This window comes from Pelophylax lessonae (assembly GCF_965119305.1).
Source record: "Pelophylax lessonae genome assembly, chromosome: 2".
Taxonomy (NCBI): Eukaryota; Metazoa; Chordata; class Amphibia; order Anura; family Ranidae; genus Pelophylax; species Pelophylax lessonae.
In genome coordinates this window covers 653792482-653805181 of record NC_138769.1, presented here as the reverse complement: position 1 = coordinate 653805181, position 12700 = coordinate 653792482, and the positions used below count along the sequence as shown (strand labels likewise).

Genomic DNA, 12700 nt, shown 5'->3' with positions numbered 1-12700 from the left:
GTTTATTAGAGACATGACGAATAGTTACTCATCTATACCATAACATGTAGCTAAACATTTACCTTTCTATTCTGTCTCCGCAGCCCATCAGAGCCGACTGACAATGGTTCTGTTTGTCCTGGAAATGGAGTGGATGTTGAGTACAGGACAGGACAAACTATTCACATGGCACTGTTCAGAGACGGGGGAACGCCTGGGAAACTACCGCACTACAGCTTGTGCTTCATGTCTGCAGTATCCTTTCACTTGCTCTGACCAATTCACCATGTTCCCACTGTATGTGTGATATAAACCTGTCCCATGAACCATACAGCATTATGGCCCCCAACCAGTATGTTTGCATGAGAATATATGTAGTTAAGCCTAGTACACACTGCAAGCTTTTTTTCATTCAACCCAGTCTGCTGAATGAAAAAAAAAAAAAAAAAAAAACTGACAGCGCAGGTTGGAGCCGCTGTACCAACAATCAGATGTTAGTACAGCAGTTGGAGTCGCTGTATTAACAATCCGTTGTTAGTACAGTGATCTCCCCTGCTGTTCTACTGTGTTGTGACAGGCGGACTTGCCCCCCTGCCAGAACCCTCCAGTCAGTGCTCTCAGCCACATTGGCTTTGTGTAGCGGTTTTCCAACCGCAATTTTTTTTTTTTTGGGAGAAAATACACTTTTATGATTTTTGATGCACACGAATATATTCTAATATCAATTTTCTTTTACATCTAAAATATAGTGTTGCGCCGAGTAGATAGATACCAAATAGGTCTTGCTTTAAAATTTTGCACGCTTGTGGAATGGCGCCAAACTACGGTATTTAAAACGGAGTTCCACCCAAAAGTGGAACATCAGCTGATCTGCTTCCTCTCCCCCTCCAGTGCAAGATTTGGCACCTTTCAGGGGAGAGGGTGGAACTGGTACCTGTTTTTGACAGGTACCCTTCCTCACTTTCGGGAGACAGCGCCCCAGCGATGTCCTGCGGAATTTTGGCCCCCCTCCTCCTTCCCCTGCTGTCGGGCCAATTAGGAAGTGCAGCGTAGTGGGGAATGCTTACAGCAAATGGCGGCCGCAGCACTCGGCAGCCGATCCGAAAATCTGCTGCGGTGCCGACATTGTGGGCTCCCTGGACAGGTAAGTGTCTATATATTAAAAGTCAGCAGCCACAGTATTTGTAGCTGCTGACTTTTTAATTTTTTTTTTATTTCCCCAGCTGGAACACCGCTTTAAAAATCTCCATAGGTGATGCTGTATAAGCTTTTACAGGTTACCAGTTAGTTACAGAGGAGGTCTGGTGGTAGATCTATTGCTCTTGCTCTGACATTCACGGCAGAGTGAGTGAAGTGTGAGAGTTTATTCATTGTTTAAAAAATATGTACAGTGTTACAGAAAGCACATTGTGTATTTTTTTTTTTTTTGAGCATCTTTAAAGAGAATATATTCGAAACCGCTCCATAATGACCAGTGGAATTGTATGGGCATACAGAGTAAAAGTAAAGATCTATCCAGGCTCTAATATTCCCTTCAAGAGGAAGTAAAGCCAGTGATTTTATATTTTTTTTTTGTTACATAGTTACATAGTTTGTGAGGTGGAAAAAAGACATCAGTCCATCCAGTTCAACCTATGATGTGTACAATGCACATTGTATACCCCTGTATGTTGTGGTTTTTAAGGTGCCCATCTTATAGTTTTTTGAAGCTTTTGATGCTCCCTGCTGATACCACTGCTTGTGGAAGAGAATTCCACATCCTTACTGCTCTCACAGTAAAGAACCCCTTAACGTATTTTTAGGTTAAACCATTTTTCCTCTAGTTTTAGGCTCCATGTACACGGGACGCTGGAAATGGTCGTTTAGGAGCAGTTGGGCGTTTTTTTCAGAAGCCCCTGAACCCATCTACATTTTATCTAATCTGTCCATGTACACCAGGTCGTTTACAGTCATTTGCAGGCAGTTGCGTTCAGGGACTTTTTTTAGAACGCAATTATTTGCGTTTGAACGTGTGTTTCCCGGCGTTTCAAACGCACAAACGCGTCCGAACGCGTCTAAACGCGTCCAAACGCGTCCGAACGCGATGACCCGCGTTTAGCGTTCGCGTTTTTCCATTTTAAAGGGGAATAATTTTTTTGACCTCTAGGAACGCTTCTAAACGCAAACGCCCGCAAACGCCGCTAAACGCGGGTACAAACGCGACCGAACGGACGTTTCAAACGTCCTAAAAATTCCAGCATTCAAAGGGACTTTTAACAACGTCCCGTGTACATGGAGCCTTAGTGAGTGGCCCCGTGTCTTATTGTATTCCCTTTCTCTGAAAAGTTTGTTCCTTATGCTAGGGTCCTCACCAGTACTGTATTTGTACATTGATATCATATCCCCCCCTCAAGCGTCTCTCCTCCAGAGAGAATAAGCCCAGTGCCCAGGGTCTTTCCTCATAGCTGCTGCCCTCCATTCCCCTAATTATTTTTGTTGCCCTTCTCTGGACTCTCTCCAGTTCCAGCACATCCTTCCTGAGGCCCGATGCCCAGAACTGGACAGCATACTCCAGATGTGGCGGAACCAGGGACTTGTAGAGAGGGAGAATAATCTCTTTATTTCTGGAGTGAATCCCCTTTTTTATACATGCCAGTATTTTGTTGGCTTTGCTTGCAGCGGCTTGGCATTGCATGCCACTGCCAAGCCCATTGTCCACCAGGACCCCCAGGTCCTTTTCGAGGCCCCCCCCCCCAGCGAGTAGTTTGCTTTCGTGTTTCTGATGCCCAAGTGCATTACTTTACATTTTTCAACATCAACCTGAAACCTGTTACCTGAAAAGTAAAGGCATAATGTGCTAGTATGCATTGCATATTAGCACATTATGTGACCCTTGCCTCCAAACGAAGCCCTCGTCATCCCCACTGGAGGCCGCATCCATCTACACCCGTCCTTCTGCCGGTTCTGCGGACTCCGTCTGTGCTACTGTCCGGAGCCGCGTGACTTCACTCCCGCTGGTCACGGCACAGGGCTGTGAAGGAGTGGCACGGGCGGCTTTTCCTTCAGAGCGCATTCACCAATGACGTCATTGGCGCACGATATGTAAGCCTTATTATAGGCTTACAAGTTAGAGAGGGGGGGTTTACAACCACTTTAAAGGCGAAGGCACATCTTGACCTAATTTTTAGAAGTCTAGACACCAGGTGACCATACAGTGGTGAAGGAGTGTGACACAAGGTGATTTACCGAGGAACATTTGTTGTGGAGCAGAAAATTAAATAATTAGGACTTATTTATTTTGTGTGTATATAATTAAAATGTGGGGATATTGCAGCACTGTAGCATAAGTATTCTAGATTTGTAGTGTGTGGAACACTGGAAGGTTACAGCAGCAGCAATTGAGATATTTAGAGTTTGTAACACGAAATAGGAGTGACACTGGTGGAATTTTTACTTTGGTTGCTCAAGATTTCATTTGTTTTGTATAAGAGAAAAAAAATGAGTGGTTTAACAAATATAGAGAGATCCATTCTAGAGATCTCTACTAAAATATCTTGGTTGATCTATGTAGAGTTTGTAGCTCAGTGGTCATTAAACTCCTGCTGCCAGCCTTGTCTGGCATCTTACATACCAGAACCTGTGTGAAGTAGCTAGAACTGGTAAAAAAGCTGCCGGAATAGACCAAGTCATGAGGCCGTTAAACAGTATTTCTCTATCGCTCATTGACAGACGTAGTCCTCGGTGATACAGCACCTTCGGGTTATGTTGCCTCCACAGGAGTAGGACTAGACAGGAAATGAAAAATGCTCTGGCCACACCCCAGGGGCAGTCCCCGAGGGTATATCCTCTCTCTCTCCGCCACAGCAAATCAGTTTTTTTCTGTCTAGTCAGGAGTAAGGACCTAGATACCTTGCTGGGATCTTCGGTCCTGGCAGGATTTTTTTCTAGAAAAGAATTTTTTAAGACAGCTTTTTTTCTCCAGTGTTCCTGTGAGATCTTCAAGCAAGAAAGCTGAACTGGGCGACGGGCGGGATGTTGAGATCCAGTGGTCACCCCAGTTCAGCCTACGAGCGCGTGCAGGCCATAGCTCCGCGCTGGGTCGGCCGCGACATAGTCCCACTGGACGGGGACTGACCCTGCGAGTTAAACGTCTCGCTGAAACGCCAAAGACCATGAGTCACGGCGCCCGTATTGGTCGACAGCCCTCCTACCTCGGTGGAGAGGGGTACTGTCAGGAGTTGGCGCCCGCCTGGTTCCGGTATGGTGAGTAGTATGTTCCCCCTTTCCCCCTGACGGGTCTTGTGGTGAACGCGGGCCCCTCTCTGTAATGGTAAGGATGGGTTCCCCTCTATCCTACAACATGTCACAGATCCCCCTAATTGAGTGTGATTTTTGTGTACAAGAAGCCAGGAGGTTTGGTTTGGGAGCTGACAATCTAATTGTAAAAATGTGTAAATGATTGTAGTCAGTGGCAGTACTAGAACTTTACTGTGATAGTATAAGGTATCCTACCTGTCAGTAGCCACAGGGCGATGTCTATACATGTATACTGCATTCCAGATCATTCCTCCAGCTAAGCAGATGCCTCCCGACGGCCACGGACCGCATACGGCCCGCTAGGGTCCGGTACCTCCGACCACGCTGACCACCATGAGGGTGAAGGGTTGTGAGGCCGAGATCCTTCTGCAGACATGCCGCTATTCTGTGCAGGCCGCCGCCATTGTCTGGTAGATCGCACGAGGCCGCCATTTTGGTGTAGCCTCGTGTCTCCAGCATGGGGGCGGCCATGTTTGAGGTGACTCAAACACCTCATGGAGCCAGGGGGAGGAGCTGGCAGGCGTGTTAAGGGGCGGAGCCGCCTTTTACCCAGGAAATAGGGCCAAAGACTTCCTGTCTGTAACAAGACAAGCACTGAGCAAGCTGATGAAAACTTCTGTGCATTAGGGATGAGCCTTGGGGTCTATCTCTCTCTCTGTGGGGTCCAAAAAGGCAGGTAACACTGAGGGGCGCTGTTGCGACTGGGGGACACAAAAAAAAGGTTTTTTTTTTTTTTACTTTGTCATTTTTTGTCGCTGGCAAGTGTCTTGTATAATCATTGACCCTGCCGCATAGGTATCCCCACCTGATCCCCTCAAGGTGGCCGCAGGACCCTCCAGTACCCCACTTGTTTTTAATGCATTATCGGCAGTTTTGGAGTCTTTGGTATCCCGGGTGGAGGTGGCCTGTCAGGGACGGGGGTCAAGTAGCGACCCCCGCCTACCCCTATTGTTTATCAGATACTTCAGATACGGATTCGGAACTGGTCAATGCAGTTGCAGGTCCCTCTTAGGGGGGTGTTGTCTCAGGTAATATCTCCTCAGCAGTGAGGAGCACGTTTCTGCCTCCGCCATAGCACAAGAGTGGTGGATGCACTAGTTGTGTCCGTCCGGGAAACCTTTAGTCTTGAGGTTACACCGGCAGAGGTAGCTGAGACTGAGATTCCTTTTTGGTACTTGTTAGCCTACCAAAAGGGCGAAGGATTTTCCTTTACCCAAATGGGGTCGTTTTGAAACGAACCCCTGTTATTTCCAAATGCATGGCTAGGTGCTATCTGTTTGAGGAATTCCTCTTTATAGGATAGACGGTACCACCTGCTGTCTTGCCACAGACTGTTAGGATAAAAAGACCTCGTAACTAACGAGGACCTTCCTTTTCTGCTCATATAGAGTTGTTCGTTCCGCGAGGGCGGGCGATAAGGCGAAACCCTCCAAAGCCCCTTTAGAGGGGTTTCAAAGGGCGCTGGTCGGGTAAACAAAGAGTCCGGCTCAGCCAAGCCTGAAGAATATAGCCTGATGCGCCCCTACCCATCTCTGGGGTGGGGGGGGGGGATGTCTTCACCGGTTTCTGGAGGACACAGGATCGAGTTTCGATCACTTCCACCGGTGCGATTCTTCCCTTCTAACATTGAACGGTTTCAGGGGTTCTATTCGAACCTATTCACAATGCCCAGGAAAGAGGGCAAGGGGCGTCCAAATCTGGTCTTGGGAAGAAATAGAGTCCATCCGTACAGTGGTGGCCTCCCTGCATCAGAGATTTCCTGGCGTCCATAGACATATAGGATGCCTATCTTTATATCCCCATCATCGCAGGACATCAGCGTTTTTTCGCTTTCCCAAAGATCATCCCTGGTTCCCACCAGGAGACTGAACTATCTGGGCCTAAGGTTGGATACATCCTGGGCAAGAGAGTTTCTCCTTGCTGGGAAACTCCAGAAGGTTCAGTCAACGATTCGGATGTTGCTGTCCGTCAATTGGCTGGGACTGATGGTGGCCTTCTTAGAGGCAGTACCGTATACCCAGTCTCATACCCGAATTCTCCTGAAGGAGATTCTTTTTTAATGGAATCAGAATTCCGATTCCCTGGACAATCGGATCCGGTTGAGCGAGCGGACCAGGAAGTCTCCGATGCTCAACCAGGGGAAGTAATTTCTTCCGATAGTATCCAGATTACCAATAAGGGTATCGGAACTGAGAGCGATCAGATTTTGTCTGATTTACTGGATCGAGCAGCTCTAGAGCAGCCCGATTTCAGATCCAATCGCATATGGCCTCTTCATCCAGAGGTTTTTCCCTAGCTGTCCCTTCATTGGGACATCCCGGATGTGGATCTGTTGGCACCTTGGCCTAACAGGAAGGTGCGGAGGTTTGTAGCTCGCGCCACGATCCTCTAGCGGACGCAGCAGAAACGCTGATCGCCCCGTGGGGGCAGTATCAGCTACGGCATGCCTTCCATCCTCTCAAGTTGCTGCGGGAACTTCTTCGCAGGATAGAGGTGGAGGGAATTCCAGTTATTCTGGAAATTTCGGATTGACCTCGTCGAGCCTGGTACGCCGACTTGGCGAGGCTAGTCGCGGACGCTCCTTGGAGACTTCCTCTCAGGGAGGATTTGCGGTCTCAGGGACCGATCTTCCATCTTGCTTTACAGTCGCTGGCATAATGGCCTGGCCATTGAGACCCAGGTACTGAAGGACAAGGGAGTGTCAGCTTCAGTTATTCCTACCTCCAGTTAAAGCAAGGAAAGCGACTTCCAGCACATGGAAGTCTTATATTGCATGGTGTGAATCTATTGGATTTCCCCCACAGACCTATTCGGTGACCCGAATTTTGGTCTGTCTGCAACAAGGGGTTGAGCAGAAACTATCCTTGAGCACGATCAAGGGTCAGGTTTTCGGCGTTGGCAATCTTCTTTCAAGAAACCTTTGGCTAATCATTCCTTGGTGCGGAATTTCATCCAGGGGGTGCGACATCTGGCTCCGCCAGTGTGCGCACCCTTACCGCCTGGTATCTTAATTTAGTGTGGTCGGTTCTTCAGAAACTTCTCTTTGAAGATATTAGGGAGATTCCCTTGCTTACATTCCCAGAAGGTGGCCTTCTTGGTGGCCATTACTTCTGTACGCAGGGTGTCAGAACTGGCCGCATTATCCTGTCGTTCCCCAGATCATAGGGTTCATAGGGATAAGGTGGTTCTTCTTCCAAATCCATCCTTCCTTCCTAAAGTGGTTTTCGTAAGACGGACTCACTTTTTGTGATCACGGATAGCCCTTGAAGGGGGTTGCCTGTGTCTGCCACGACCATATCTACATGGATCAGTCAGACGGTGGTACAGGCTTATTCTATTAAGGGTCGGAATCCTCCGTTCCCTGTTAGGGCGCACTTCACTCGAGCGCTCAGTACTTCCTGGGCCTTTCGCCATCAGGCGTCAGTGGTCCAGGTATGTTAAGCGGCCACCTGGTCGTCGGTACATACCTTTACAAAATTTTATAAAATTGATGTGATGGCATCGGCGGATGCCTCATTTGGCCGCAAGGTTTTGCAGGCCGCAATTTGAGGAGACCGGTGGTCTACCTCGAGGGTTTTTTTCTGTTTGAAAATTTTTTTGTTGAGTCTCATCATTAAGGGTGAGCATTGTAAACTTCTAGTTGGCACCGGTTTGGCCTTCTAGATTTGGATTTGATTTCAATTTTCCCACCCCTCATTTGTGATACTGCTCTGGGACTTCCCGAAGGTGCTGTATCACCGAGGACTACGTCTGTCAATGAGCGATAGAGAAAAATTGATTTTTGTAAAATCTTACCGTAAAATCCTTTTCTCTTAGCTCATTGACAGACGTAGTACCCGCCCCTCTGTTTTTGAGTTGGGTTGGGTTAAATTCTCGAAGCACTGCTTTTGTGACATAACTGATTTGCTGTGGCGGAGAGAGAGAGGATATACCCTCGAGGACTGCCCCTGGGGTGTGGCCAGAGCATTTTTCATTTCCTGTCTAGTCCTACTCCTGTGGAGGCAACATAACCCGAAGGTGCTGTATCACCGAGGACTACGTCTGTCAATGAGCTAAGAGAAAAGGATTTTACGGTAAGATTTTACAAAAATCCATTTTTATATGTCTTGATTTTCTAAATTGCATTTATACTGGAGTGGACCAGCTCTGTGATCTCTGCTGCCATTTTTAACCATTTAGTGACCCCTTGTTGACGTTGTTTAAAGGGAACCTGTCTAGACAGAAGTATAAACGCTGCCGTTGATGACTTGTATCTTAAAGTTTAGGGCTATCATCCTTGCCCTTGCTTTAGCTACTACACTGACTGCATTCAGGTTTCAGTAAAAATTCATTTTGGGTATTGTGGCCGCTCTACACCAAAAGAATGTAAAATGTGCATGCAATACATGATTGTACAATTCGGCTTTACCCACTAGAGCCTAAATTCTTTGTCTGAAGGGTGTGCAGTCAGGTGCTAAGTATAGCTACCAGCCAGAGCAACAAAGAAACTTCCTTCTCCAGTGTTTATTGGTGATTGGTGAAAGGGATTTTCTTCTGAAAATATGGAGAGGCCATATAATCCTGTTCTCTTAAACTGGGGGTCTCCAAACGTTCTAAGTAAAGGGCCAGTTTACTGTCCTTCAGACTTTAGGAGGGCCAGACTGTGGCAAGCAAGAATAGAAAATGCACCAACATATGTGCCCCATCATTGGTTTTAATGGGCGAAATAGTGCCCCTTTCTTGGCATCCATGGAAAGAATAGTGCACCATTAATAGTGTCAGTAGGGGAATGGTGCCCATTACTGGTGTCAGTTGGTGAAATAGTGCCCCAAGGGCCAGATAAAGGCAAGCAAAGGGCCACATCAGGCCCCTGGGCAGCATTTTGGAGACCACTGTCTTAACTACTTACCGCAAAGTGACGTAGGGGTACGTCGGCTGACTTTGCGGTGTTGTACCGGGGTGATGCCTCTAGCTAGAGGCATCACCCCGGTACCGTGGTTTAGAGCCAGCGGTCGGCTTTCCGGTGGTAAGGACCGAGCAGCTTCGATCGGGTCTCCGATGACGTAACCCGGAGGCGGCGTTCATGACGTCATGTCCGGGTTACTCTGCTGCTAAAGGCGGCAAATTCAAAAAACGAGTGTAATCAAAAATGCCGTTTGCTGCATTTTGAATACATGGAAGTGTAGTGGAGGGGGTCTAGGGTCTTTTAGACCCTCGATCCCTCCATAAAGAGTACCTGTCACTGCATATTGCTGTCACAAGGGATGTTTACATTGCTTGTGATGGCAATAAGTGATCATATTTTTTATTTTATTTTTTTAAAAACCTGTGATGAAGTTAAAAAAATAAATTAAATAGGAAAAATAAATAAATAAATTTTAGCCGCCCCTGTCGCCGTTAGCTCACGGACGAAAGAAAACGCATATGGAAGTCGAGCCGCGAATTAAATCGCTGTTCAAACCACACATGTGAGGTATCGCCGCGAACGCCAGAGCGTGAGCAATAAATAAAAAAAAGAGCTACACTCTAACTCTCAACTGGTAACCGTTAAATTTTTTTAAAGCGTCGCCTAGTGAGATTTCTATTGACCGTAGTTTGTCGCCATCCCATGGGCATGCGTAATTTTAAACCGTAACATGTTGGGTATCTATTTACTCGGCGTGACATCATCTTTCACAATATATAAGAAAATGGGCTAACTTATTATAAAAAAATATTGCAATGACCGCCATTTTATTCTCCACAGTCTTTGTAAAAATATATATATATAATGTTTGGGGGTTCTAAGTCGTTTTCTAGGAAAAAATACTGATTTTAACTTGTAAACAAAAAGTGTCCAAAATAGGCCTGTGGCTTAAGTGGTTAAAGTGATTGTAAATGATCACCATATAAAACAACCCATTAAGTTGTAAAATAGAGATGAAAGGCAAATCATTTTTGTTTAGATATAAAATTTTAAACTACTTTTTTACAATTTTTTTTGTAAGTGATCACATTTCCTCTGCTCTTAGCTGCATAAGAGCTGGGGGAGTAGAAACCGCATTACACTGAGCTTCTCAGTAAATGGCTGTGCAGTAGGGAGGGGGTGTGTGTCAGGACAAGTCTGATCATTGGAGGGAAGCACACTGAGTTCTCTCAGCGTAGCTAGAGAATTGATCACAGTGTGCGCTCCTGCTTAGTGTGGTCAGTTTTTAATTGGAAAGCAGAGTGAATGGCAGAATCACCAGGGATTTCACACAAATCAAGCAATACAAAGAGAACAGGAGACTTTCTCACACAAGTGCATAGTGCAGCAGGCACAAATCAGGAATATAAGTGTAATAATAAGGGGGGAATACCTCGCTAGTGTCCCAAAAACCTATCACTGGCACCTCCTAGGGACACACTTAACCCCTGGTGTTAACCCCTTTTCTGCCAGTGTCTTCAGGTCTGTATCCATCCCCTTGTTTATAGAAGCAATAACTTTTGTGCAAACCAATCAATATATACTTATTGGGATTTTTTTTTTAACACAAATGTAGAAGAATACATATTGGCCTAAATTGAGGGAAAAAACATTTTTTACTTTTTTTTTTTTTTTTTATTTTTTTTTTTATTGGGAATGTTTTATAACAGTAACGAATATTTGTTTTTTTTTTTTTTTTTTTTGTCCAGAATTGTCGCTTTTTTTTTTTTTGTTTATAGCGCAAACAAAAAAAACTGCAGAGGTGACCAAAAGAAAGCTCTATTTGTGGGAATAAAAGGTCATCAATCTTATTTGGGTACATCGTTGCACCACCGTTCAATTGTCATTTAAGGCCCCAGTTTGTTGGCCGAAAACCTTCGGCCGACGACCGATCTGCCGATTGTAGGCTTGTTAGTATGATGCCTCCAACAGCCGACAGCGCACATTCGGCCGAAAAGAATCTGTCATGCAAGCATTAAAATTTTTGTATGCCGACACCAGAGCGGCCGATTGTTCGCCAGTCAGTACAGAATTCGGCCGACAGACCGCTGATTTCCAAGACTGGGCATGCTCAGAAAAGGAAAAACACAGGGAAAGTTAACCATTACATGACATCACTGCTGTAGTCAGCGGACAAAATTCTTGTGCAGTCTTTTGCACTTTTCAGCGGACACGACAGCCCGGGGACAAAAGACGGCCGATCTGTCGTCCGACGATCGGTACGTGTGTACGGGGCTTAAGAGTAACGCAGTGCAGTATCACAAAAATTGGCCTGAACATTAATGGAGTAAAACCTTCCGGTCCCTACGTGGTTAATCGAAATTTGGCCAGTTCAACAGGAACCGGCCGAATTTCAATCCATCTATGGGCATGCTGGTTGTAGTGAAGTTGCTCCATCGATCAACTAAAGTACAGCTATAGACTGTCAGGTTTTTCTTTTTTTTCGCCTAATCACTGCCGGCAGCTATAGCCGCCAGCAGAGATAATTGTATTCTGCCATGGGAAAGGCTTCCTGACGGCAAAACAGTACACAATAGCGCTGCGGGAGGGATTCCACCTTTAACACTGATTGTGAATTGGGCAATTTTCTTTCCTTTAACCCATGGTTGTAGGAAAGAAGATTGCATAATGTAAGGCCTGATTTGGATACCATATCAGACCTGTGAATCTCAGAATTAAAGTATTAACCGGTTGCCGACCACCACAAGCACATATACTGCGGCGGTCAGCCCCAGCCAGGCAAAGTGACGTATGGGTACTTCACTAGCCTGTAAGCCAAGAGGGGGCTCCCGCGCGCTCCCGCCCCGCCTCGTTCACGGACACCTCCGTGCGTGTGACCGGCGGACCCGATGTCCGCCGGTCTCTCGCGATCGTCCGCTGTGAAGGGAGAAAGGCAGGCGGCTAGTGTAAACAAAGCTGTCTGTCATTCTTCCCTGTGTAACAGCACAGATCATACGGTCCTGCTATGTAGGACCGTTGATCTGTGCTGTTACATGTAAAGCCACATCCAATCACAGTTAGAAACACGCCCTTAGGGACACACTTAACCCCTCCTTCCCCAATAAAGTTAACCCCTTCCTATATCTATAGCACTGATTACTGTAGTAATGTCACTGGTAACCCCAAAAATGTCAGTCAGGGGTCCGATCTGTCTGCCGCAGTCCCGCAAAAAAAATCGCAGATCGCCGCCATTACTCGTTAAAAAAAAAAAAATGACAAAAATATTTCCCTTAGTAAACGCAATAACTTTTGCCTAAACCAATCAAAATACGCGTATTGTGATTTTTTTTTTTACCAAACATATGTAGCAGAAAACAAATTGCCCATTTTTTTTTGGGGAATTTCATATAAAAAAATGTAAAAAATATTATTTTTGTAAAATTGTCACTCTTTTTTTGTTTATAGCGCATGATCAAAAAATCGCACAGGTGATCAAATACCACCAAAAGAAAGCTCTGTTTGTGGGAAAAAAAGGACGTCAAATTCGTTTAGGTACAGCGT

General features: G+C 46.0%; 1 protein-coding gene across 2 annotated transcripts in view; it reads left to right on the top strand.

The window, feature by feature from the left end:
• WDFY2 (WD repeat and FYVE domain containing 2) overlaps nucleotides 1-12700 on the top strand; it is a 193088-nt gene that overhangs the window by 83691 nt on the left and 96697 nt on the right. For both annotated transcript variants that reach the window (XM_082244711.1, XM_082244712.1), the window contains exon 5: nucleotides 84-234. In XM_082244711.1, coding sequence (XP_082100837.1) covers nucleotides 84-234 — 151 coding nt within the window. The remainder of the gene's footprint in view (nucleotides 1-83; nucleotides 235-12700) is intronic.